The sequence below is a fragment of the Phragmites australis genome, chromosome 21 (assembly GCF_958298935.1).
Source record: "Phragmites australis chromosome 21, lpPhrAust1.1, whole genome shotgun sequence".
Lineage (NCBI taxonomy): Eukaryota > Viridiplantae > Streptophyta > Magnoliopsida > Poales > Poaceae > Phragmites > Phragmites australis.
The window spans coordinates 7266994-7293035 of NC_084941.1; the positions used below are offsets into that span (position 1 = coordinate 7266994).

General features: G+C 46.7%; 2 protein-coding genes and 1 pseudogene across 10 annotated transcripts; all 3 read right to left on the reverse strand.

Annotated features, from left to right (window-relative positions):
• Positions 1-7841: 7841 nt before the first annotated feature.
• Positions 7842-15184, reverse strand: LOC133902929 (heterogeneous nuclear ribonucleoprotein 1-like). 9 transcript variants are annotated; one of them, XR_009907165.1, is made up of 5 exons: positions 14830-15184; positions 13375-14640; positions 12417-12618; positions 10594-10721; positions 7842-7974 (listed from the first exon to the last, which is right to left on the reverse strand). XR_009907165.1 is itself a non-coding variant. In XM_062344254.1 (2 exons), exons 1-2 carry the CDS (start codon positions 15049-15051, stop codon positions 13510-13512), a joined length of 1353 nt encoding a protein of 450 aa, XP_062200238.1. In that variant the 5' UTR covers positions 15052-15184; the 3' UTR covers positions 13096-13509. The 9 variants fall into 9 exon arrangements, 1 of the variants encoding a protein (XP_062200238.1); XR_009907161.1 differs by lacking the exon at positions 7842-7974 and adding an exon at positions 10137-10489; XR_009907163.1 differs by lacking the exon at positions 7842-7974 and adding an exon at positions 10137-10492.
• Positions 15185-19302: 4118 nt separating this feature from the next.
• On the reverse strand, positions 19303-20277 carry LOC133903118 (putative cyclin-dependent kinase F-2). The gene has a single exon (XM_062344478.1). It carries the CDS (start codon positions 20275-20277, stop codon positions 19303-19305), a length of 975 nt encoding a protein of 324 aa, XP_062200462.1.
• Positions 20278-23742: 3465 nt separating this feature from the next.
• On the reverse strand, positions 23743-25197 carry LOC133903119 (protein NRT1/ PTR FAMILY 5.2-like; annotated as a pseudogene).
• Between the last annotated feature and the right edge of the window lie 845 nt (positions 25198-26042).

Consider the following 26042-nt stretch of genomic DNA (forward strand, 5'->3'; position numbering starts at 1 on the left):
TGCACCTAGCTCACTCTCGGGTGGTTTACTTGAAGAGGCAAACCCTCAAGTGTTATCAGTGGAGCCATCATTCATGTACATATCCATGATGTGTGGCACTTTCTCAAACTCCATCTTGGTAGCTATGATGGCTTCGCGAAGTGAACTGAATGTGTTGGGGTCACGTCTTGATACGACGATCGGCCAATGTTGTAGCATGCCGTGGATGCACATTTGCACGGCGTCTTTCGAATGCATTCCTCTTGCGAGGTGAACATAACTGTTTCTAAAGTGGATGTTGTAACCTTCGATCCTCTCATCATGCCTTTGCTTAATTTGGGACAACTCTAGAATTGAGATGTCCTTCCTCATAGTGATAAAATATGATTTTAATAGCTCTTTCATAATGACCCAACTGGGTACCGAACCTGTAGGTGGATGGTTATACCAGTGGAAGGCAAAACTAGTCAACGAAGCTGAAAACTGTCGTAGAAGTAGAGACGAGTTGTTCATGGTGTCTCCACACACCGACTCAAAGTAGACGAGGTGCTCTATAGTGTCACCGGTTCCATCAAACAAACAGAACTTCAGAGAATGCCAACCTATGAGGAATGTGACTCGATCGTGCCATGCTTCAAATGGCTTGTCAAGCTCGCTCTCCAGTACTACTCTTGGGGCCTGCTCGACCGCTAGTTGATGCATTCTTCTATTGACTATATCTTCTGCAATGCTACGATAATCTCTGAGTGTCATGGCCGGTGCAACATGTGTGGCTGAATTTGCCAGCGCGACCATGATGTGTGGAGGAGTGAGGCCCATTTGATAGCTAGGTGTACCCCCTACCCCCATCAGAGGAGGATTATGCAATTGAGACGTAGCCTCAATCTCGGCAAACTACGGGTCAACTTGAAGAACCTATAGTATATCATGTGGTAGTGGCGGTGCGCCTCCTGACGTGAACTGTAGCATCATGGCTCAAAGCTGGTCCACTCTTGTGGATAACTCACTTATCTTCCACGGGTGCTAGTAAGCTTGTTTTGAGCACCCGGATGTGGCAAATGTACTTGTTGATATTGACTGTCTGTGCCCACTAAGGGTATAGTAGATGGTGTTATACCCATGCCTGCGGCTTGTTCTTCACGCATGCCTTCATTTTCATTGGCAATATTCACAAGCGCAACTTTTAGCCCTTCTAGATCTTCATCTCCGGATAAAGCCGAAGGTGCTAGCTGGGAGTAGTGTGGCGATGGTGAGCGCGCGAGGGCTGGAAATATAGCTCAAGGCTCGTGAGCTAGCTCGGGTTCGAAAAGGCTCGGCTCGGCTTGGCCCGGCTCAGATGTGAAACGAGCCAAGCCCGAGTCGCGTCTCCAACTCGGCTGCAATTCGAGCCAAGTCAAAATTGCCTCTCAAGCGGCTCAGCGGCTCATGAGTGGCCTAGCTCGTGAGGCAGCGCAGCATGAGCAGCGAACTGCGAGCAGCCCACAGGCCAGAGCCCACTTCCCGGTGCACGCGCACGGTTGTTTAGGGTTAGGGTGCCACACAACCACACTTCCAAGCAGCACTCCAACCATCAGGAGACACGGGTGCACGCCCAGCACAGCGCACGACCGCCACGCCTGCACCACCGCACAGCTGCACCCAGTCACCCACTACCCAGGCAGGGAGGCACAAAGGCACCCAAGACCCAGCCGACTACCCGAGACGCCACCGGCGGACCGGCCACCAACCGCCAGTCCTAGCAAATTGTCGCCACCGCCCTTCTGGATGCCGCGTCACCAGCTCGTCGCCCCTGAGTCGCTGACCCGCTGTGGCCTGTAACGCTGTGCTGCCCTTCAGGAGTCAGGACTCCAGTCGTGCAGGTCGCCCGCCGCCTCTCCGATCGCAACGTTGTGCCGCCGCAGTCATGGAACCGGAGCGGCAACGAAGCGTTGTCTCACGCGTTGCCACCGCCACGCAAGCAGGGAAGGGGCGCGCTTCCTCCGCCGGTGCCGAGGCCACTGTGATGGACTCTACACGGCAGCCGCTACAGATCAGGTACATCACTGGACTCTTCACCGCTGTGATGGAATCATGGAATTGCCTGTCGATTAGCAGTTTTGCACAAATGGACCATTCGGGCTTCGTACAATTTTCTTTGTGTGTATAGCATGGTCACCTTACGTGATAGCACGAGAAAGAACGCATGTACAAGATGCAAATTCAGTCAGTTCGCCTGATCAATAGTCAGGCACGCTCATACAGTACCAGAATCATACTAAGCGAGCTGAGACCTTGACTGATGACCTCTTGCTCAAATTGTAGTTTTGGGCACTGCTATTCTGGTGAAAAATATATTGTAGTTTGATATGGGTCTTGATTTCTGGAAAACTGTGCACTGTGCTTATGCATTAGATCATTAGATGCAGTCATGTTCAAGCAGGCTGCGAACAGAGGAAGGGGTACTTTTGAATATGAGTTTATAGTCTAAGAGCAGAGCAAAACCATGGTATTTATAGGGATCGATGAGTTTGCAACTTGTTTTTATCTATTTACATATGCAGATATGCTATAGCATGGTACTAACCTTTGTATTTACACTAGCTTAGAGCTTACTGTCTTGTGGACTTGTGATGATGAGAGCACCAAACCTTGAACTCCTGAACCAGTGTTTTTGTTTCTGCATCAATCATTTTGTTTTTGCAATGATGAATGATGGCATTTTTTTTATTTGCATTTGCAGCTGTCGAACCTGGACGAGGAAGACCAAGAAGAAAATTCTTTTGACAAGAATGATGACATGTCTGATATATCAATGCCAATCGAGGGAGAGTCAATTGATATTTCTGATGATGGCTCGATCTCTCCAAGACGTAAGAAACAAAAAGGGGTGAAGGTTGGCAAGCGGTCCCGATCAACTTCAGAAGTTTGGAACAACTTTGAGCAGATCAAATTGCCATCCAAGACAGAGAAAGATATGTTTGTTCTGAAGTCAAAGTGTTTGTTCTGCCATAAATTATATTCTTATACTCAAGGATCAAGTACTTCTCATCTTGGAAGACACATGAAGAAGTGTGTTGCATACTTGAACAAGTTGGCGAAGAAACAAAACTAAACTCTCCTCAATTATGCTCCATCCAAGGCAAGTGATGCTGGTCTTCCTGTTGTAGTCTCTCCTAGTGAGTATAACCATGAGGAAATTCGAAAATCAATTGCTAAGACGATAATAGTTCATGAGTATCCATTTAGGATGGTAGAGCACACATGGTTTAACATCGTGATGAAGTACTTAAATCCTGCTTATGAGTTTCTTGGTAGAAAGACCATAAGAAATGAATGCATGAAGGTTTTTGAGTCTGAGAGAGAAATCTTTTTGAAGAGCCTTAAAGGTGTGGATATCATAAGTTTAACTACAAATTTGTGGACATCCAACTAGACACTTTCCTATATGTGTTTAGTTGCTCACTATATTGATAAAAATTGGAATATGCAATGCCATGTGCTGAATTTCATCGAGTTAGACCCCCCACACACTGGATCTGTGATAGCACAAGCTGTGTTTGAATGTGTTGCTGCGTGGAAGATACAGGATAAGATCATCTCAATCACTCTAGATAATGCTTCCAACAATGATGTTGTTGTTCGGGGTTTAAAGGCTAAATTTTCTGCTAGGCAATCAACTTCTTTCATTGCAAGATATTTCCATGTCCATTGTTGTGCTCACATTGTTAATTTGATCGTGAATGATGGGATAGTGGTCATATCACCTTTGATAAGCAATGTAAGAGCATTTGTTAAGTACATAAAGAAGTCTCTATCTCGCATGCACAAGTTTGTAGAAATTTGTAGACCTCTTGCATTGAAAATTGGAGAGGGACTCAAACTTGATATGTCGACAAGGTGGAATTCGACATACAATATGTTAAAAACAGCCATTGCCTATAAGGAAGCATTAGTGTCTTATGCTGATTCCGATGCAAATTATAGATGGGAGCCTAGTTATGAAGAATGGGATTTGTTTGAAACAATTCAGCCAATACTTGGATCTTTGGCAAAACTAACTACAATATTTTCAGCTTCAACATATCCTACTTCAAATATATTTTATCCTCACATTGTTAATGTCAAGATTGCATTGAGGGATGCAAGTGCTTCTAGTAATAAACATTTGAAGGGTATGGGCATTGCAATGATGGATAAGTTCAACAAGTATTGGGAAGAAAAGAATAATATCATGGTCATTGCTACTATTCTAGACCCAAGGTACAAGATGAAATATGTTGAGTGGTGCTTTAGGAGGATTTATGAATCCTCAAAAGCTGAAATTGAGATAGAAGATGTCCGCAAAGAGTTAGAGAGGCTATATGACAAGTATGAGGTGGCTCAACGACATATAAAGGCGGCTGTTTATAAATGTGGTTCATCCTCAACTTCAACTATGGATACAAATACCTCTATACCATCGAGCTCAAATGATTTTCAGTCCTTCTTGCAATCATCTTCTATGGAGCCATCTAAAAGCGAGCTTCTCATCTATCTAGATGAGAAGAATGAGAGCTTACAAAACAAAGATTTCAATTTGCTTCAGTGGTCGAGGTTGAATGCACATAGATTCCCGATAGTGTCAAAGATGGAGAAGAACTTCTTGACTATACCAGTCACCTCCGTGTCTTCGGAATCCACTTTTAGCACAAGGGGTAGAGTTCTAGATGATTATCGGAGTTGTTTACAACCATGTATGGTGGAGGTATTTGTGTGTGCTTCTAGTTGGATTAGAGGTTCCCATAATTATTTCAGAGCTCCTATGCTTGTAGTATGTTCAATTGTTCATTTTTGTTATATATGTCTTTTAAAATTTTCTTTTGTTGACATCATGGTCTCATGGCTAACTTGATCATTATGAATTTGACTCCCTAGGAAGAAGATGATGAGGATGATGTGGAGAGCATTCCATTTCCTACAAGCGTGGTAGAGAGCAACTAGAATTGGTCTATTGGATCTGGTGGTACTGCTTTTGCTGCTTTTGATTTCGGATGTGTTCTGGGCTGTCTACTCTTCTGTTCTGGAGTATGGATGTTGAGTGTTAAGTGTGGAACTTGGAACTTGAACTTGGTTAGTGTGTTTGTGTGTGGTTGCTGGTTAAGCTTACAAGCTATTTCATTTTCATGTAACTCAGTCCTCCTGGATGGACATTGGACAGCCATCATACTTTTGCATGTTTTGTCATGTGTGGATGTTGGAACTTGGAAGTTACTTCTTTTGCATGTTTTGTCATGTGTGGTTTAATCAAATGGTGCACAAATATTACATATGTTTTGAAATATGATATGTCAAATGTGCCATACATTACCCTTATGGCTCCTATGCTTGTGGACTTGTGCTATGTTCATTTAGTTGGCACTGCTGCATGGCGGCATGACCTCAGGCAGGCTTCAGCAAACTTGGCTCGCGAGCCAAGTCGAGCCGGCTCGAGCCACAACGAGCCCGAGCCGAGCCTTTTTCCTAGCTCGGTGGAGCAGTCGAGCCGAGCCAGGCTTGGCCTGGCTCGTTTTCACCCCTATGCAGCGCGCCTCAAGATAGTCTGATATGTGAGCCTCGGGACTATATTGTCCCTCATCCTTGGATGTGACAGGGCTACTCTCTATTCAGCGTCGAGTGCTCATCTAAAAGCATGTGTCAGGGCCAGAACGTGTGGCCACCGTGTGTAGATGATCTTTATCTTGTAGTAAATGCGAAGGAATACTCCTATAGGTGTCGCGGTGGTCATACGAAGAAGACCCCCCTCAAGAGACTTGTATCTCCCAAACACGGGAAAGCAAAGAGCAACTATGGCCGCCTTCTATAACCTTGAAACAATTTGTGAGAATTTGTCAAAGCAAGTCTTTGGATTTGGAAAAATTTCCACCTCAGAGGAGTATGCTAACATATGTGTGATGGGAAAAGGTTCCTAGTCAGAATATGATTCTTTGGGCATGACGATACGATCATGCCATACATCACGACCTATCTGTTATTAGACTTCTTTGAACTTTCGGTCGTAGTGTTGTAATTCGACGAAGTGTTTGAGCCTGGCTCTACAGGTTGCTGAGGTGCATCAGTAGTAGATGGCGGTGTAGTTTCCTCGGAGACAGTTGTAGGTTTCTCCTCCATTACAAGCTTTTCACTCTTTTTGGTTACGATGATGAGGGAGGGTTGAGGCGGGTCGACCCTTTGCTGTTGCGCGGTAGGCCCTATTGAGATAAGGGTAGTGCCAGTGTCTTGAGCTTGACGCGGCTTTGGAGCCATGCATTCTAAGAGAAAATTATACCTCAGGTTTTGTTCGAGGTTCGGGGTTATCCGAACGCTAACTCTTCCATCCTCCGGGTGGACTTGGCCATCCGCCCAGACGCGAACTTGCATGTGACGTGGTGCGAGGTCTTACAATTCTTGGAACCAGGCTTGCTGGTTTTTCTTTCTTCACTCATGCCTCCATTGATTCTCATTAAGAGTATACAGGGCTGAGTATCTTGCCGGTGAAGCAGGACGACGCGCCGGTTGTGTAGGAGCCTCGTGCCTAGGGGCTTCACGACTGGAGGAAGCTGCCTCATAGGGGAGCCTCCGGTCGCGCCCAAATGGTCTTCTTGTATATGCATAGTATTGGCAATGTGGATCTTGATCCCAACGAGTGGGTGCTCGCATTTGGCGTGGCCAATATGATGTAGGCGGAGGACCTCTTTGTCGAGGAGCCTCGGCATGACGATCTTGATTTTCATGACGATATGTAGGACGGGGGTTGCCCCCAGTCCGTGGAATTTCTAACACAGTAGTATTGTGAAGTTGTCTCTTGGGACCATTCATTTGGTCTCTAAGCTGTGGTAGCTGTCTTTGTAGCTCATCAGGATGAGGCACCGATACTTCGCTCAAAAGTATAGCGAACTGATTGGTGTTATGGTTGGTTGTAGACGGGTCGGACATTGCACCGACGTGGAAACAAGGCACCAGTTGCTGGAAGCCAGCTGTATTGGGGTTGTAGAGCTTGCGCCTCCTTCCCAGGTGTTGAGATAGAAACTCTTCTACTATTGCTTCCCGAGGGAGCCTAGTTTGCAACGCATGGTAAGTTCATGCGTGGGGAATGGCTTCGCTTGGAGCCTCTTCTTCTTCTGTAGTATTGGTGACATGAGATGAGAGGCCATCCGTTGTCGGAGCCTCATGGCCTTGATGATCTTTCGTCGACAGTTTTGGCGTGCATGTGGTCTTCCGTCTTGACGGGCGAGGGAAGTGCTTTGACACAAGCTCTCACAAACTGCGTCTAAAGCAACAACCAACTCGGCTTCTGTTTTATTTGTGAGGGTAGATCCCTTCAGCATGACATTAGCCTCAGCGATAATGTTGTGGCATTCATCTTTGATCTGAGCAAAAGCTCTCTTTTGAGACTTGTTTACTCCAGAAGCTTGAGTTAGCTCTTGAATCATCTTTGAGTAGACTTTGCATTCATACTCGAAGATGACCACAAGCGGGAGCATTCCAAATTGCAGGGTTGTGGGAATCGAGTCGCGGGCAGGGATGGATCCACCTGCAACAACAGCGTCTCTTGACAACCTCTTTGCAAGTAGCACTTGAAGACTCGGGAGACCATCGTGACTACCAGCGCAATGTAGCAAAGATGGGAGGAGAACCATGTCCCACCAGGCGTGCCATTCTGTTTCGTGGATTCAAAACTCGCGTTCGAATTGTGTTAAGTATAATTATGAATATGATAATTACGGGTGTGTCAGTATACAAAGTATACGACAGCCAAGAGAATGTAATGATCAAAAATATGTAAACTTTATTCATTCATGTCAAAAATCATAAAGTACAGTTTCTTTCATATACATTTTTACTCTACAACGCACATGGTATCTCATATTCTGGTGATTGCTTCATCTAGGTTCCCGGGGCTTCGTGAAGCTCTCTAGTTAATTACATCCGTCCTCGGCCTACCTTCGATTAAGCTACGCTGATGGTCATCATATCGAGGTCATCTCTGAGTCTGCAAGGCTATAGTCACATGAAACAAAGACCAAGCAAAGTGATAACATTAGAAATTAAAAGTAGCAAAGAACAACATTATAAAGGTAATCATCAATTAAATTGTATTTTTATGAGTATTCCAAATAGAAGCAATAAGAGATTGCATGGAATAAACAAGAGTGTATTAAATATCAATATATTGAACATATTACTGAGGTAATATAGTTACAATACATAAATACACAAGATTCTGCAATTATATGAAGTCTAAGGACTAAAGTGCAGAAAATACATTAAAAATATTGATAATGGAAGCACGTAAAACTGAAGAACCCAAAGGGTTAAGATGCTAAATTTTGCTATCCAATTTTATTTCGGTTTGGCACAGCCCACTGGAGGTGGCAGCCTGGTGGCTGGCTTTGCCTAACGTGGTCCTATGAAGTGGCAGCCCGGCATGTGACCCGCAAAGGCGGTATGACCTGTGGGATGCAGTGGCCTACTATCACGACCCGCTGAGGCGGCAGCCTGGCACGACCCATGGGGCATGGAAGTCGGTGTGCCGTATAAAGGGCGAAGGGAGCTGGGTAGGGTTCCCGGCCACCACGCCAGCCAGCAAATGTGGCACCGCCCAGCGCCTCAGAGCCACCGCCTGTCATCGTCGCATGGTGATGATGTGACCTGCCCGGTGTTGGAGCGTGCCGCCCGGCGATGGAGCACCCTGCCCAATCGACGAATCGATGCATCCTACCACTGATAGGTCTACCATCGACGCACACCATCACCCCCTCCCCCCTCCTCCGCCTCAGGAGAAGCCGGCCTAGGGCCAACTGTCAGCGTACTTCATGTGGGCGGCCTCCGTCGCCGCCTGCTCCTCGATCTGATGGAAGTCAGGGAGCACGCCGTCGGGGAGACCAAGGCCCATGGGATGCCACGGGGCGGCGAAGCCCGGGCCATTGATTAGCTGCAATAGCAGCGTTGCGATGAAGCCGACGATAGGGAAGGAGCGTCTCCACAGAGGGGGTCAAGACAGAGACGGTGAGGAACACCGGCGAGGAAGATCCCGCCATAGATGCCTGCGAGGGGGTTTCCGCGGACACCGGTGAGGGAGAACCAGCTATGGGCTTCAGCGAGGAAGGCGTGGCCATGGGCACCTACGATGTGGGCGTAGCCACATGCGCCAGTGGACAGGATCCGACCACGGGCGTTGGTGACGAGGGTGCTAGTGGAGCACCAGTGCCCCCGAGTGCGCGTAGTGCCACTGGTCCATGCTACGGACAACACGCATACCCATGGACAGGGCAGCACGGCACCGAGGGTAGGTGCACAGTTGGAGAAGCGGGTGTTGTCACCTTTTGGGACATAGCCCGAAGGGCATTGCGCGGGGCAGCGTGGAAGATTCTGACCGACCCGAACAGAGGAGGTCAGTCATCACTTCTAAGGAAGTATGCCCATGGCGACGACGACGATGAGTCTAGTGGTGAAACGGTGACGAGGGACAGATGAAATGAAGGATTGAAGCCTCCAGAGCCATCAGGGAGCGAAAAACATCTCCAGTTGACGAAGGTGAAAGCTCCATCTTGTTCTTCCCGTGGAATGGCTCTCTGTTCTTCCTTATGTCTCTCAGTTGGCCTATGATCAATGTGGATCGAGCAGGTGCGTGATAATGTGTTAGAACTCGGATGTGAAATAGCAGACCGGATAGATAGAAATGAGTTTCATTGGTTCATTCATTGTACAATGTATATTTATACATGGCATATATGTGACTGTTAATAGAGACATCCCTTCCCAATAGTCACCAGTAGATAGCAACCATCCATGACGGTTGGAGAGAGTTGAGCAACTGCAACATTATTTACTTAAGTGTATCTTTCTGTTTTGATATGCACAGTTACGTTGGCTGCTGGGCATCTGGTGGGCACGCACACTAGACACGTTAATTATGAGTTGCATTTTGTGGGAATTTTAAGAAGCTGCCTAATTTTCATGTGAACAAATATAGTTCATATACCCATAACAGCACACGGACATTTAGCTAATCTACTTAGAAATTTACAGCCCGTACGTTTAAAAATGCCATGTTTATGTTTATCGCCTGAACATCGAGATTATTTGTCCTGAATTTCAAGAAACCTATTGAGAATTGAAGAACCTGGCAAAGCACTCACAACAAGATTTCAGGCCAGACAAAGACCTCAAACATGCAGAGAAATAAATTGTTCAACATTGACACTTTCAAGAATTGATCGAGAGAAGTGACAGAAAAGAGAAATCATGCAATCACCACACTCCATCTCCATGTCACTATCTGCTCATAGAACATATGATCTCATTCGACTGCCAGGCTACTAGATCTATAGAACGAACACGATACAAATGGGCAGGTAACATGTAGTTCACAGACAACAGCTCTTGGTAAATATGCACTGATGGTGAAGGAAATGCAGAAGCTTGATACGGAACTCTCAGACAAATGTAACGTAGTTCTTGGTAATTAGCTAATTATCGCCTATGGAGCTCAGACACTTTATGTCAATACCATCTGCTTCAATGGGGTAGAAGTTCAGACTATTCAGAACATTTAAGTTGACATTCCTTATCTCAAAGGGTACATATTTTTAATTTTTATTGAGAAGTAGAACTTACAGGTATTGCCTGATAGATGCAGGCATCTCAAAATGCAAGCCTTTTGAAATAAATTCAAGCTAATTGAGAGGTTGACGTTCTGATTAGATGCATATGAACTTGACCTCGCCATGTGCAATAGAAAATCCCTGGAAACAAAGAGTTAGCTTTGAGTCAGGACAATGAGGACAGCAAGAGACAGGGACCTAGTAGAGAAGCAATTTACGCAAGATTCATCTGCTAAGCCACATCACGAAATCATACTCGTCATATGCGAGGTACTCTGCTTATATGATACTATGATGCCACATAGTCATCAACATTTCGCAAACTCATATGGGGGCTAGGGGTTAAGCATTGCAGGCATTCTAAGAAACAAGGCAAACAACAATTATCCATCCAGTATTTATTTCATATGAAATTGCATCGAAGCACAGATTTCAGTACCCTACTATCAAGACATAGTAAGCATGTGATACACTTGTATGCAATTCATTTCCTTCCATTTACAAATGCACAGCGAGATTCAACCTTTGTGTTTAACAGCTTCTAGCAAGGTTCCAGTGTAATGTCTTATGCAACTTTTTTTTTTAAAAAAACAAAACATACAGGCATATTGTGCTCCCGAATCTAAATATTCCTAGATCCAAAACACATCTGTTCCTCATCTCTCCCCAATCGCTATACATCAGTAGGAGGCGTTTACTTTTCCCAAACTTTGTGTTATACTTGCCTTGAGGTTTATCCATCACTGATTCACTGTAGCGGTAATAAAAATAGGTGATACATCACACATGCATTGAAATGCTTCAAATTCCAGGTCCTGTTCAACAACCTTACTTCCTGTTTTACTTTAACTGACTCGGCAACTCCCAACAAACACGAGGTTAGACTATTTCGTTTTGTAGTAAACTTTACTAAAAGATCATTTTGTTCCATAATACTGACCTCTAAATGGCTCCCAAACAATGGAATACATAACCTTGTAACTTTTTTGCCTAGTACCACTTGAGAAGACATGATTCTATCATGGCACTAGGCGTTGGAGGCAAGTGTTCATGTCAATCTTTGAGCTAGCCCATGCCTCTATTCCATAGAATAAGCTGTTTCAACATCTGCAACAGCTCAATCTCACATTATTCTGGCCAAGTCGATAACATTAGCAAGTAGCAACCAGATATGCTCAATACAAACACAGCAGAGATTCCATATTAAGGGATATAACTATATTTTGAGTATAATATGCCATCGCACAAGTGATAAAATGCATCACAACAACAAAAGGAAGCCTTTGGCACTAGAAAATCACCAGTGTATACAGTATGCACCTCGTAAACATACAACTTAAAATAGCGACCATCTGGTCTTCAACATCGTAAAACAGAACAGAGAGAAAAGGGAAAATAGTTATGATGTCGAGCCCATCTGTGTATGCCTGATCTTACGCACAAGGCTTTGCAGTGACTTCAGATATAAGCCAGTGAAACTGAGCATGCCAAATCATACTACTGCTGGTCCTGTACAATGTTTTTTTTTTAAAAAAATCTTCAAAGTCTTTGTGATGAAACTCTCAACACTATTTTTACCAAGTTTGTAATAGATAAACAACTATAACACTTTCAAAGACAAATATACCGATTCGTTATTTAAGTGGTCAATCTAAATATATAGAACGACATTGTTGGCCAAAATTGACAATATTCCATGGTCAATTTTTCTGTCACCAAGGTATATGGTTCACTAAATCTGAATAGAAATCATCTAGAGCTTCGCTTTGACAAGTACCATGGTCAAAAAGAATTTGCCAAACGAAATGTGTATAATGAATCTTTGTTTCGACATACCACATCTCGTAGCACAGCACAAGACCCTTCAGAAAATGAAGCACTTAAAAGCTGGTATCTTGGACTCTGTCAGCTCTTCAAGATTGAAACTTTCCACCAGCTCATCGTGCAAAAATCAGTGTATTTCACCTGCCTTTTTCATATGGCTGATTTAATAGCCCTCGCTTGGACATCTCTAAAACGGAATGTCATCCCATTCAACCTGTACAGAAAGGAAAGGTAGGAGGAAGGACATTATTTTACTTGCCAAATGCTGACTGTTCTACTCTACAGTTTTTACCCGTAAATCATTCAAGTAGCTTTGCAGATAACTCAGTTATCTACACTACCTTAGAAACTTAGCACTACAATATTGCTGCTAATAAGCTTACTGCTGCTTGAAAAATATTGAAATATAGGGCCAAATGGCTGGCATTCATAGCTTGATGATATACTTGAAGGCTGTACCATTCCAGCTATATAAAAACACTTGCACTATAGTTGAGCATACTGTTAGAAGCAGCTACAGTGCCATAAACTATCACTGCATAAAAGTTTCAGGGTTTGCATCTGTTACAAACAATGAATGTTAATAATATGGCATAACACTGGAACTCCAATGTGAGCTAAACCGGATGGATAAGCACAACACACAACAGGTCAACACAACCACCAAACACAGAACATTCCAGAATAGAGGTAGAGCAAGATCCAGCATAAATACTACTGTCAAACACAAACGTATGATCTGTAGAATAGAGATACAACTAGATAATTTTGCCCATAAGCAATCAAGCTACTCTAGCTTTTAAACTAGAGATGAAGCAACCTGAAACTCCACTCATGGCAAAGAATACAGATGGATAAAGATAAACTTAAAAATAATAAAGCATTCTGCAAGATACTGCTACAACACATTACAGCTACTTATTGACTAGAAGTTCTAGTAGTAAGCCACTAAAGGTTCAAGCATTCCAACCAGGAGAAATACTGATTCAACCAGCAAATGGGCGATCTTGAGGAGGCTGAGAGCAATCAGTGAGGCCAGAGCAACACAACAATACATAGACTTCCCACATGTGCTGGTTCATTTCAAAGACAATAATTGCCTCTCTTACTGAGCAACCCTAGGTTGCACACTGCCATAGCCGCTGCCATAATTTGATTGTCCTTCGGAACCTCCGTTGACTGAACCGCCAAACCCACCACCTTGTGACGGATCACTCCAAGCATTTGGATAACCAGAGTTGCCAGTCCCACTGCCATACCCTGCACCATATCCAGATGCTCCACCAGTAGCAGGATTGCCAGCACCATCATTACGCGCTCCATAAGCTCCATATCCTCCATGACTAGCATATGACCCATCCCCTCCATATCCACCATACCCGTAGCCCTGGCTCCCATAGCCCACAGCTGCACCAGGGGCCTGACTAGTGGGCGCATTGCCACCACCAGAAGAGCTGTTCCAAGCACCATAGCCTGTATTGCCACCATAACTTCCAGCGCCATAAGCAGATGGAGCTTGACTGCTCCAGGGTCCTCTATTTGAGCCTGGAGGACCACCTTGGTAACCAGAACCAGCTGCACTTGGATTTCCATAAGGTCCACCATACCCAGCAGGAACACCTCCATATCCTCCAGCTCCATAATTTCCATATCCACCTCCAGGGTTAGCACCATATCCATACCCAGTCGCACCAGCACCATAACCTACCGTGCCATAGCTTGGATAGCCACCGCTCCCCTGCTGCACCTGCCCATATCTGCTAGCATCAGCTCTACTGTCATAGCTGCCAGTGTTGGAGTTAGATCCATTGTTGCTCTGATAACCCCCACCTCCCATGGAACGCCCGCCACCGGTGCCAGGGTTTGCCTCCCGGGGCAGCGCACGCTTCACCTCCACCATCTTCCCACCCAGATCGTGGAAGGTCTTGTGCAGCACGCGGTCAACAGCGTCCTCTGAGTCAAAGGTAATGAACCCAAACCCCCGTGGGCGCTGTGTGTTCTGGTCGTACATCACGACGACATCGGTTACAATCCCGAAGGTCTCGAAGTACTGCCGGAACCCGTCCTCCGTCAGAGTGGAGGGCAACCCGCCCACAAAGATCTTCTTCGTCCGAACACCCCCCGCGTCGCCACCGCCGCCGCCGCCTCCGCCACCACCTGAGTTCCTCCCGACGCTAGGGTTCGCGGCCTTGGAGGCCTGCTGCTCCTCCCGCGAGAGCGCCCGCTTTACATCGACCTAAGACAACAACAGTAAGAGAGACGGCCACGCTTGAGAAAAATCCTTGTCCCACGAACGCATGCCAATCCACATCCAAGCTCGCGCGGTGGAGTAGATCGGAGCGCGACCGAAGCGAATATTCCGCTTGGAAATGGGAATAGTCGGCTAGGGTTTCGCGGGGGCGAAGAGACGAGATGGCGACGGTACCGTGCGGCCGTCGAGGGTGTGGGGGTCCTGCAGCGCGCGGTCGACGACGGCGGGGTCGGCGAATACGACAAAGCCGAAGCCGCGGGGGCGGCCGGTGAGCTTGTCGCGCATGACGGCGGCCTGGGTGACCTCGCCGTAGGCGGAGAAGTGCTCGCTCAGCTTGTCCTCAGTCGTCTCCCACGAGATGCCGCCGATGAAGAGCTTCCCCTGGTCCGACTCCATCTCTCCGCCTCCGCCTCCGCTCCTCGGTTTCGCGCTCGCCTGCTGCGGCGGGAAGAAGAGGAAGGGGGGAGAGGGGAAATGGGGATTTCGGGGTGCGGATTTGCGTTTGGAGGAGGGAGGGTGGTTTTGGTTGGGATATTTTAGGGCGGGCGCGTGGTGGGGACCGGCGAGTCGGGGGACGCCGGAGGGTTTTCGTGCGGCTTTTGGAGTCCGGGGATTTTTCTGTGAGCCGGGATTTGGTACGGCGATGGACTATTTCAGTTTTCATTTTTTTAAGTTGGTATAATAAAATTTATGTTTTGTTAGGCTCAAAATCGGATCAAGGCGTTCCAAACGGGCGGCCGCTGACCGTTTTGCTCTGAAAACGATGCGAAACTTCACCCTTTTGAACTAGGCAGCCGAATCAGGCTGTAAGCAATTTCGTATATGAAATGACGACTAGTTTTAAATAGGCTCTCGGTTTGCTTTTGAGGGATGTCTACGAGCTGGCTGATGCAGACAATCCGAGGAGAAGGAGGTGATGGAGGTGGCAACATTGAGGTCGTACCAGCGGGCAGTGGCAGGTCCACAGCGACGTGGCATTAGTGAACGACAATGTGGTGAGTCTTCGCTTCCTCGCTTTGAGCTCTAGATGGCGAGGATGAGCCATGTGGTTACGGGTGGACGTTGTGTGGATGTGTCATAGGTGGGTAGTGATGGTTGCCTTCGATATGCGATAAAAGGTGAGGTTGTAGGGGTTGTTGCTATTGCCGTTACTAAATTTGTGTTCATTATATAGGGTATATGAGGTATATCTTCCGGATTACAGACTAGCTTAAATTCGTGTAGGAGTAGACATTTTTTACTGAAAAATGTGAATAGAAGTGTTTTGAGTAATTACATTAAAAATGATATGAGGATGGACTGATGATAAGGGTAAGTTGGTCAATTACATTTTCAAAAAATCTAATCCAACCAGCTAGTCAAAATAATTTTCAAATAAATATTTTCAAGAATAATCCAGAACCAAAATACTTCTATAAAAATATGAATTCATACCAAACGGGTCCTTAGTGTATATCTATTTGGAGAAAAAGATATCATCTAACGGGTCCTAATTATGAGCAAACCATAATAATCATTTGATTGACCGAGATATGCCAAGTGGATGAAAGCATTATCAAACTCCTTAGTTTGCACGATTAAACGTCCAGACTTCTCTCTCTTCGCTCGGATGGAAAATAATTACAATTTGTATAGATGAGAAAAGATCGGAATCCATCTGTTTGGCAGCACATGTTTTCTTTTTTCTTTTTTGAAATGAAATTAGAAGCTTTACTTCATTTAATAAGCAAGGCTTATATGGATTGAGCTGGCAATTATAAAGAAACGGCGCAACATTCTCCAGCCACACAGAGAGCAATGTTTTGCACGTGTGTGCATCATTATTAGCATCCCATCTAACAAACAAGAGTTTAAAATCACTAAATCTCCTGCTCAACTCCTGAATATCCTTCCATGCAAAAAAAACTCCTGAATATCCTGAAGTAACGACGAAATTTTATGTTCGTCCACAGATTGATGTTTCTCTAGATACTCCTATGTAGCACTCAACATTTTGTTTAGAGACATTTTGGACATTCCAACACAGAAAAACTCGGCAACCTTAGCCATAAACAATCGATTTTGGCGGAGTACGAGATTGACTTGTTGGGCATGGCATCCGCTGGCTTTGGACAGCGTCAATGCGCGGCACATGGGAAATTGCCCACTAAGCCGATAATTTTCTTTGATGTACAATATGGTGAGATATAAACAAGGTAAAATTATGAAAGTAACCAGAAGTATACATCTTAATTTATTTTTTCAACAACCAATCACTAGAACAAACTAATAGCAACAATTGAGGTTACAACTTATTCATATCTAACTCTCTAATGATAGAGACATTTACTAATAAGATCTATATGGGAAGAGACATTTTACTATCCAGACAATATATAAATAAATGCTAAACCACCCTATTAGCAGTCCCAACAAGTGGTTTTGGTAACTTAAGCTCCAGTTAAAGATAAAAAAATTATGGTATATAAGACGTGAGGTGATTTTGACCAAAGATAACTTGAAAAAAAAACTAAAAAGGATAGCCTGAAGTGCTCCTTTTGTAATTATAATAAAAATATCCATCATATTTTCTTTAAATATTTATTGACTAGATAATCTGGTATATAGTTAAAATAGCTTTAGGATTAACAAACTGAGTAACATTTCTCATACGATGAGTACTTGCCTTACGAACGAACAGCGTTGATCAGCTCCGTCGTGCGATCGTGTGGCTGCGGTATGTGGTCTCAGCGAGGTGGGCTAAGCACAATCTCTAGTGGTTGGCCTAGAGCTGGGATTGGAACGTGCCGTACCGGTACGATTTGGTATCGTCGTGTTTCATGTCATGCTCATTATGCCTGATTAGCTTATCATGTCGTGTCTTACGGGTACTGAGTTAATTTTATAAAAAAATCTAAGCACGACTCTCGGTACGTCGTGCCGTTATCGTGTCGTGTCCATCTAGGTATGACCCTGCTCCATATCGTATGATAATATCTTCATATTTATCATTTATCATCTAATACATGTGTCTCTCATACTCACACATCTCTTTTATATGTCATATCGTCTGATAATATTTACATATTTATCTTTTATCATCTCTCACCAAACAAACAGAATATGAGTGCCTCCGCTTTGTATCGGAGATATTAGAGAATAAATATGGAAAAATAATCATACATATACCCTTTCCGTGTCATATCAAAATGATCATATAAATTGTATCATGTCCTTTTCATGCCATATCGATATAAGCATAGTTCAAACTATTGTGTCATCCCGACACAACCATCATACTAAGATCCTATACACGACACTACTCTCGTGTTCGTGCCGTATCTATCTAGACTAAAATATTTTATATCGTACCGTACTTTACACCATACCAAAACATCGTAACGCGAGCGGCCTAGGAATAAAACGGTTCAAATCCCAGTTCTGCGTTGGCCACCTTGTACTGCTGGAGCCGGTGAGGTTGAGGACGCGACTGTGCCGTTGTCAACCAGGGAGGTTGAGGAGGATAGCAGGACCGAGACGCAGGTAAGGAGAGGCGATGGCGAGAGCGAGGTGGAGGTGGCGAGCGGCGGTGGTGAGAAGAAGTCAAAGCATGGGCTGAAGGGGGAGGAGCAGCAGTAGAGGGCGTCGTCGCCATCGGCGTGAGGAGCCGCTGGTTCTGGAGCAGATCATAGAATCATGAGTTTGTTCTTTGATACGGAGAACCATGCTTTTCTTTTGAGATGGGAGAACACGACTCCATAAGTTAGAGAAGACAGAGGAAGAAGAAAAGGCATCGGCGCCATTTGTTAAAAATTTAATGGGGTTAATTTTCTGTGAAAAAAACAAAGGCAAACGAGTAATTAGAAAACAAGGTTGGGTAAAAATGTTACAAATTGACGGTATCCAACCATTCCCAATCTCCTAGATGGACTCCTCTGTTTCGAGCGAAATCAATGACCATTGCACGCAGATGCGAAATCTTATTGCATATACTTGCACGCAGATACGAATCATTCAGGATTACGAAACAACAATACAGGTAGCAAATTGAGATCTGGGTCGAGGCCAGGGCTCCCCTTCGGCAAACCTGCCAGATACCTGATGATACAGATCATTGGCCAAACTTGGTTGCTTGCGTTGCATGTAAACCGACAAAGAAAAAAAGAGAGAAGAACACTGGTGATCGCAAAGTTTCTCCAGAGAAACCAAATCAGGAAGCACTCTGTTGCATCCTGCAGAGTTGCAGCACTGAAGTAGCAAGGACACAAACTAGCACCGATGATCACAGGTTCACAGACTGACAGACCACAAAATTGTTTTCGCAGATGACAAGGGATCAACAGTGCATTACTTCATCAAAACTGAAATAATCAAGATACATACATAAACAAAAAGAACAAGATTGCAATGTAATTTTTTTTACAACGGCCCCTTTACTGGGTCTTTATGGGAGACCTTAACAGGGGGAACGAGGGCTCGAGTCTCTGTCGAAGTAGCTCCACCCATAGAGCACTATCACTATGCTACAAGCACGTCCGCTTGCGATGTATTTTCTTGCCCCCAAAAACATTACAACGGATTGGTTCTTGCCAATCAAGCTACATGGATGATCAAAGAATGATACTACAAGAATCTGTTCTGTCTTTACACTCCTTGTCTGTCTGCAATCTACAAGAAAGTGAAGAAACTACGGCGATCCTGCAGATACCAAAGAGCAGGGGACGTGGGCGCGTCCTCCTCGGCGAACCACCGGTGGTTGAGCGCGTCCGCCGCGGTAAGCCGCTCTTCGGGCTCGAAGCTCAGCAAGCCGCACAAGACCTCGCGCCCGGCCTCCGACAGCTCCGGGAGGTCCTCGAACGCCTGAATCTCTGTCGACGTCATCTCGTACCGCAGGTCCAGCACCTTGGCGAGCATGTCGTCCTCGGTGTCCGCGTCCTCGAACAGGGCCTTGCCGGTCAGCAGCTCGGCCATCACGCATCCCAGCGACCACATGTCCACGGCGGGGCCGTAGCACCGGAAGCCCATGAGCAGCTCCGGCGCGCGGTACCACAGCGTGCACACGCACTCCTCCGGGTACGGTGTCCCCGCGGGGTTCATCGGCGTCGCCATACCGAGGTCGCAGATCTTGAGCGCGCCGCCGGGGCCGACGAGGATGTTGTCCGGCTTCAAGTCGCGGTGGATCGTTCCCGTGTCGTGCATCTTCTCGGCGCCGCGCAGGAGCTGGCGCATGCAAGAGCGGGTCTCGGCCTCGGAGAAGCGCCGCGTGATGAAGCTCTGGAGGCTGGGCCCGACGAACTCCATGACGATGAACACGTCCCCCGTGTGCTCGTCGGCAGCGACGTCCTTGACCTGCACGATCGAAGGGTGGCCGCGGCACGCGGCGAGGCAGCGGGCCTCGCGGGCAACCGCGCGGAGGCCGGGTGCGCCCTGGCCGCCGTCGCCGCTTTTGATCCACTTGACGGCCACCGTCTCGCCCGTGCGGCGGTCCCGCGCCTTCACCACGACGCCGTAGCTGCCCTCCCCGAGCACCTCGAGCTTCTCGTAGTCGTAGATGCTCCCGAACTGGTACCGCGCCCGCTTCCCGCCGGCCACCGCGGGGCAGGCTCCCTCGAGAGCCGGGCGCTTGCGGATTGCCGCCGCCATGAGCCGAGGGCGCTGAGAGAAAACCGAAGAGCAGGAGAGGAAGTGGGAGAGAGCTATTGGATGGGAATGTGCTGCGGCGGCGGGGGACTGGCCGCGAACTATATACGCAACGGATCGATCTGGACTGGAGTCGCAGTCGGACTCCGACCAGCACTCGTAGAGATCGAAAAAGATCTCTCCTTTTTGGCAGAGGCGCGAGCTCGGATTGAGGATTAATTTCTGTTGCCACGCTCGCTGGCTCGTTTTCTTGCCCATCACGGTCGCTCTCCGTGACCGACTCTGGAAGAGAAAGGGGCCTGATCCGAGCTGCTACTACTCCGTACATCATTTCGCTCTTGAGGCTGACATGTGGGCCCATAGATAGAATCAACGGCGCAGATGGCTTGACACCGATTCGGTACAGATTAACGTCTCCTGTTGACCACCAGATATGCCGTGTGGTGGTTAAGTTGGTTAGCACCGTGCTTTTGCCGGACATGTAACTGTTAACTGTGAAAACTAATTACTCGCTGTAATTTTATGGCGATGGAAATTTTCACATGTGTATGTGCATATACGGTTTATTAAAATTATTCATTTACGTCGAGATTCGTGTTGTAGAAGTAGGAAAAAAATAGAGTAGGTAAGAAGAATCAACGATGAATTAGTATCAAGTGGGATGGATGAACGACTGAGATAATGATGTGTGCACAAACCCTTATGACTTTGTATTTCCTAAATTTGTGAGACTTGGATGAGAAGAAAGTCAAGAAATAAGATGATGTCAGGTACTCTGCCTCTTCGTTTTGGATGAAGTTTATAGTTTTTATCACAAAAATTAAAATTATCAAATTCACTCAATTCGACTCTAAATATGAGGATCTGACAAAAAGGCTATCTCATGTGTTCAAGTGCACGGAGCCATAAAAGGATTTATGGCATTATTACTCCAAATTTTGAGAGGACGTGAATGCAAGGAAAAGAATGCTAGAGAACAATGCATGAGATTACCCTACATGCAGGGGCGGATTCTACGCGGGAAACACTTGAGAGTCCCCTAATCCCTCCCTATAATCTTTAGACATGAAAGAGGAGGAGAGAAAAGGAGGAGAAAAATAAAGAAGAAGAAGTTAAGCTTTTCTAAAATTTAGCTCGGGATACGCTACTATCTATATGTAAGCACGCCTGACCTATCTTGATCTCGCTCAATTCACCCGCTTATAGTATCGGTTCACCTTCGTTGTGCTGATGAATTTAGAAGATAATTTTTTTCTTGTAGCGCTTGGGGAGGAAGACGGGGTTTCTCAAATGTAAGGAGTAGCGGTGGAGAAAGCACGAGATAGGAGTGGTCTGACATTCCTCTTGTCACATATGGGTAACGGTTTGGAGTTGTGGTGTCGCTTGTGGAACACTGTCAAACAATGGGCAAATCGATAATTGTGAGCACCCCCGATGGCCAACCTTTTCCCCTATCATTCTATCTTCTCTAGAAATCCCTCTCTACCTTTCTGAAATGAACTGGTAGGAGATCTTCCTATTGAATTAAAAAGGTGAGAGCTCTGTATAGAAGGGTTGAGTTATAGGGCCGGTATGGCAAAAAAGAAGAAGAAGAAGGGACTATTCTGTACTCTCCCCGAATAAGATGCGCCATGTTTTGGCCTCATCTTTAAACTTAGCGAAGGTCTATGAAAATCGGTCGTTGTGTTCGAAATTTCTGGAATTTCGCTCTTTCCAAATCCCTAACATGTGAGTACTGTCTAAGGCCCTTCTTTGGGACCCACATGTCACTACCAGAGAGGACCACCACTCACGACCATCTCACTATGGGCCCATTGTTGCGATTGGATTGCCGGTGTAATGCAGGTCAAACTCACATAAGTTGTGATTGGTTATTTGTATAGAATCTTGCTCGTATGAACCGTATATGTAGGTTGAAAGGAAATATGTTGAGTGAAGTCATATTTGTTGAAGAGAAAAATGTTTTGTTGGTTATATCTATCTGAATAGGTTGAGCTGAGTTTCTGTTTGGTTGACTGAATCAAAGGTCGTATGAGCGGATACTAGAATTAAAATTGTGATTGATTATTTACATGAAGATGATTTTATGACACTAATAAGTGTACTCATTTACATGAACGAATGCAGAAGGCTGTATCCGCCGAATCAGACTATAACAGTGCATGCGAGCAACCAAACATATTTCTATCTGAAATTATACATATACACCGAGCTAGAATACATCTATGCGAGTAACTAATCACACTGCTAAGTGTATCTGCATTCCGCTCCGAGGTGATGCACCATTTCAGAATAACGCCAGCATAAGCGACGATGCACATTATTGGGCCAACCTCTTTTGCAAGCCTGTCCGACGTCCAAAGGTGGTTTTAGAGGGCAAGCAAAGTGAAGAACTCGCATTTTAGCGGTGCTCACACCTTCTAGTTCAAGATGTGGAAATTAATTACGAAGAGCTGAGCCTTAGATGCCGAGTCAGCCTGTAATCTCCATGGTCAGTGAGCTGCACATGACGTCTGGCTGTAGCTGGCTAGAAGTTGTACAAACTCTATGACGTGCTGGACTAGCAATCCGTCTTTGATCTTTATAACAAGAACTATGGTAGTGGCAACAATACTTCGCCCCATTGATTTTTTTTTTTTTTTTTGAAAGACCGGCCGGAGCTCTGCCAAAAAAAATTGATATAGAAGGAAAAAAAGTGTTTAGAAAACAAAAAAAAAGGGAGATGCTAGCAACAGACACGTGAAGTTAGCACGAAGCTAAAAATAGCGCTGCACACAGGCAAGAAACACATGTGCTGCACACGCAGGCAAAACGAAACAGAGCTGCACACAGGTGCTGCACATAGGCAGAAGCACACACCAAAGATTAAGACAGAATCATAAAATGATCTAATCTTTAGCACCAAGCCCGAGCTTCCTCCGTGATTTTGGCAAGCAAAGATGGGGTAGACTTTTCTTGTCGTTGAAAAACTCTTGCATTGCGCTCTTTTTAAATTTTCCAAGAGACTAGGATTAGAGCCGTTCGATACGTTTTGACAGGATTGTCCCTCGCCAAAGTTGCTGCCCACCATCACTCTGAAATTAGCATTGATGCGCTCGAAATGGCCGGTGTAGGTAAAGGAGTAGTGAACCTCTCTCTGAAACTTTCCTAAATGCGACGGAGAGATAGGTTGCCGTCTCTGCCTCAGCATGGCAAAGAGGGCAAACTCGCTGATTGGGGCATCCACGTCTCTGTAGTCTATCAGTAGTACATAGCCGATTGTGAATTGTGAGCCAAGCGAAGAATTTACATTTCTGAGGCGCCTAAGCCTTCCATGGATGATAAGCGGTTGTCATCGAGCTCTTCCAATCAATGCCAGAGTTCGTGTTCATCACATCCATTAATTGCAGGCACAAGCAGAGATTATGCAATGTGCATGCAGAGCTTCATGCCAGGTATGACAACTAAATTCGTAGTCGAGAACATTCCCTATAGGGTGGCTTCCACTGCACCTACTGCCGCCGGCTGCATCACCACCTCCCCGCTTCTGCTCCCCGCTGCCTAAGCTGACGTTGCCGCCGTCGACGACGCGGGCGAGCTCAGCGTTGTACACGTAGAGCCGGCAGACGACGAAGAAGACGATAAGGTTAGCGCAGTTGAGCAGGACGAAGAAGGCGTAGTACTTGTCCAGCCGCGAGGCTTTGAGGTTGTTGAGGATCCACCCGGGCCGGCTGTGACGGCGCGTGACGTGCGACCCCGTCGAGAGCAGCGCGCTGCTGAGGAAGTTGCCGACACCGAGGCTGGTCATGGCGTACGACGTGCCGAGGCTCTTCATGCCCTCGTGCGCCTGGTCGTAGAAGAACTGGATCTTTGCCACCTCCAGGAACGCGTCGGCCACGCCCATGAGCACGAACTGCGGGAGCAGCACGAAGATGGTGAGCGGGATCGTCGTGCCCTTGCTGTCGTAGATCCCGTGCTCGCGCATCACGGCGAGCCGGTGCCGCTTTGTCACCGACGCTATGCCCATGATGACGATGTGGATGACGAGCCCGACGCCCATGCGCTGGAGCAGCGATATGCCACGCGGGTTCCCCGTCATCCGCCGCGCAAAGGGCATAAAGGCGCGGTCGTAGAGCACGAACGCAACCAGCATGGAGATGGTCACGAACCCCTCCAGGCTCGCCGGCGGGATCTCGAAGTGTGGGCCGACGTGCCGGTCCAGCGTCGTGCCCTGCTTCACGAACGCGCTGGGCACGAACGTGATAGCCAGCACGGGGAGCATCTTGAGCATCTGCTTCGTCTCCTCCACCTGCGTCACCGTGCTCAGCGACCACCGGGATGTGGCCCCCGTCTTCACCGCCGCCTTGCTGAGCGCCCTCAGGTTAGGCGTGTAGGGAAGCGGGGTGGCGCTCTTCTTGGCGTAGTGCTCAGCGTCGAGCTCGTGCAGGTCGCGCGGATCCACGGGCGCGGCGATGGCGCACTTGCGCGCGGTGGGGACGATGACGCGGGCCATCTTGGCGAAGGGGCTCTCGGAGGTGGGCTTGTGGTGGTAGAACGGCGTGCCGGCGGTGAAGATGGCGATGGAGACTGCGAGGCCGAGCGTGGGGAACGCGTAGCCGACGGTCCAGCCGACGTTGTCCTGGATGTAGAAGAGGACGGTGTTGGCGAAGAGCGTGCCGAAGAAGATGCTGAACATCCACCAGTTGAAGAAGGAGAGCTTCTGCCGGCGCTCCCGCGGGTGGGATCGTCGAACTGGTCGGCGCCGATGGTGGAGATGTTGGGCTTCGTGCCGCCCGTGCCCACGGCGAGGATGTACAGGGCCAGGAAGAACACGCCCAGCTGCACGCTCGACGCCTTCTGCGTGCAGTTCGGGTCCGCCGTGCCCGCGCCGCACTTGGGCGGCCGCAGCGCCGGCAGCGACACCGCCAGCGTCAGCAGGCTCATTCCCTGCCCAACCAGCAATCCAGCATACGAAAACATTGTCAGCACACGTTGATGAACAGAGTTTTAGGAGGGGAGGAAAGCTCTGTCCACTGGGCTTCAATAAGATTTTCTTCCTGGGAAAATCTCAGATAAGATATAATTTCAGTATGCTCCATCAAACTTTTTATGGGAACATTAGAACATACGTATGTTCTATTCATTTCAGTATGTCATTTCTTCAGCTTTACGACAAACACACGTTTTTCTCTCTTTGAAATTACGACAAACACAGTGAAAACAACAGCTACTTGCAACACTAAGCTACCAAAAGCAACATACCGAGAACCGAGCTGACGCTCCGGTGGCTTGCTCCTACGGTGTTCGGGCAGCCCACGCAGGTTGGATCACTAGGGACGTTCCTTGCGTGTCTCACCGGAGATTTATTTTTCAGAGGAGGATCGAGTGTCTACTCAGTTAGTAGAGGTAGCTAATGAGCTACATGCCCGTCTAAGCTTAAACTCGGAACCATGCAGGTGGGAGTTGCCCCTTGTATAATGCATTGATGTGTTTGTGGCTGGTTTGGTGCATTGACCGCCTCGTCTACGGATCGGGATCCTATGCAGTGAAGGAGCGGATCAACAGTGATGTGTATTAGTGGATGTTTACAGCCGCCGAATCAAAATCTGACGACCCAGATAGAATGCTACAGTATCAATGAACAGTAGAAATCGTCGTTACAGTGAATGGATGTACTGTTGCTCCAGTTCTTTACTACAGTATCATAATTAATTAATGCATGATGCTGTAACATAGACACATTACACTGTTCAAACAGTACTCTCTACAATAATCGCGATTATGTCAGA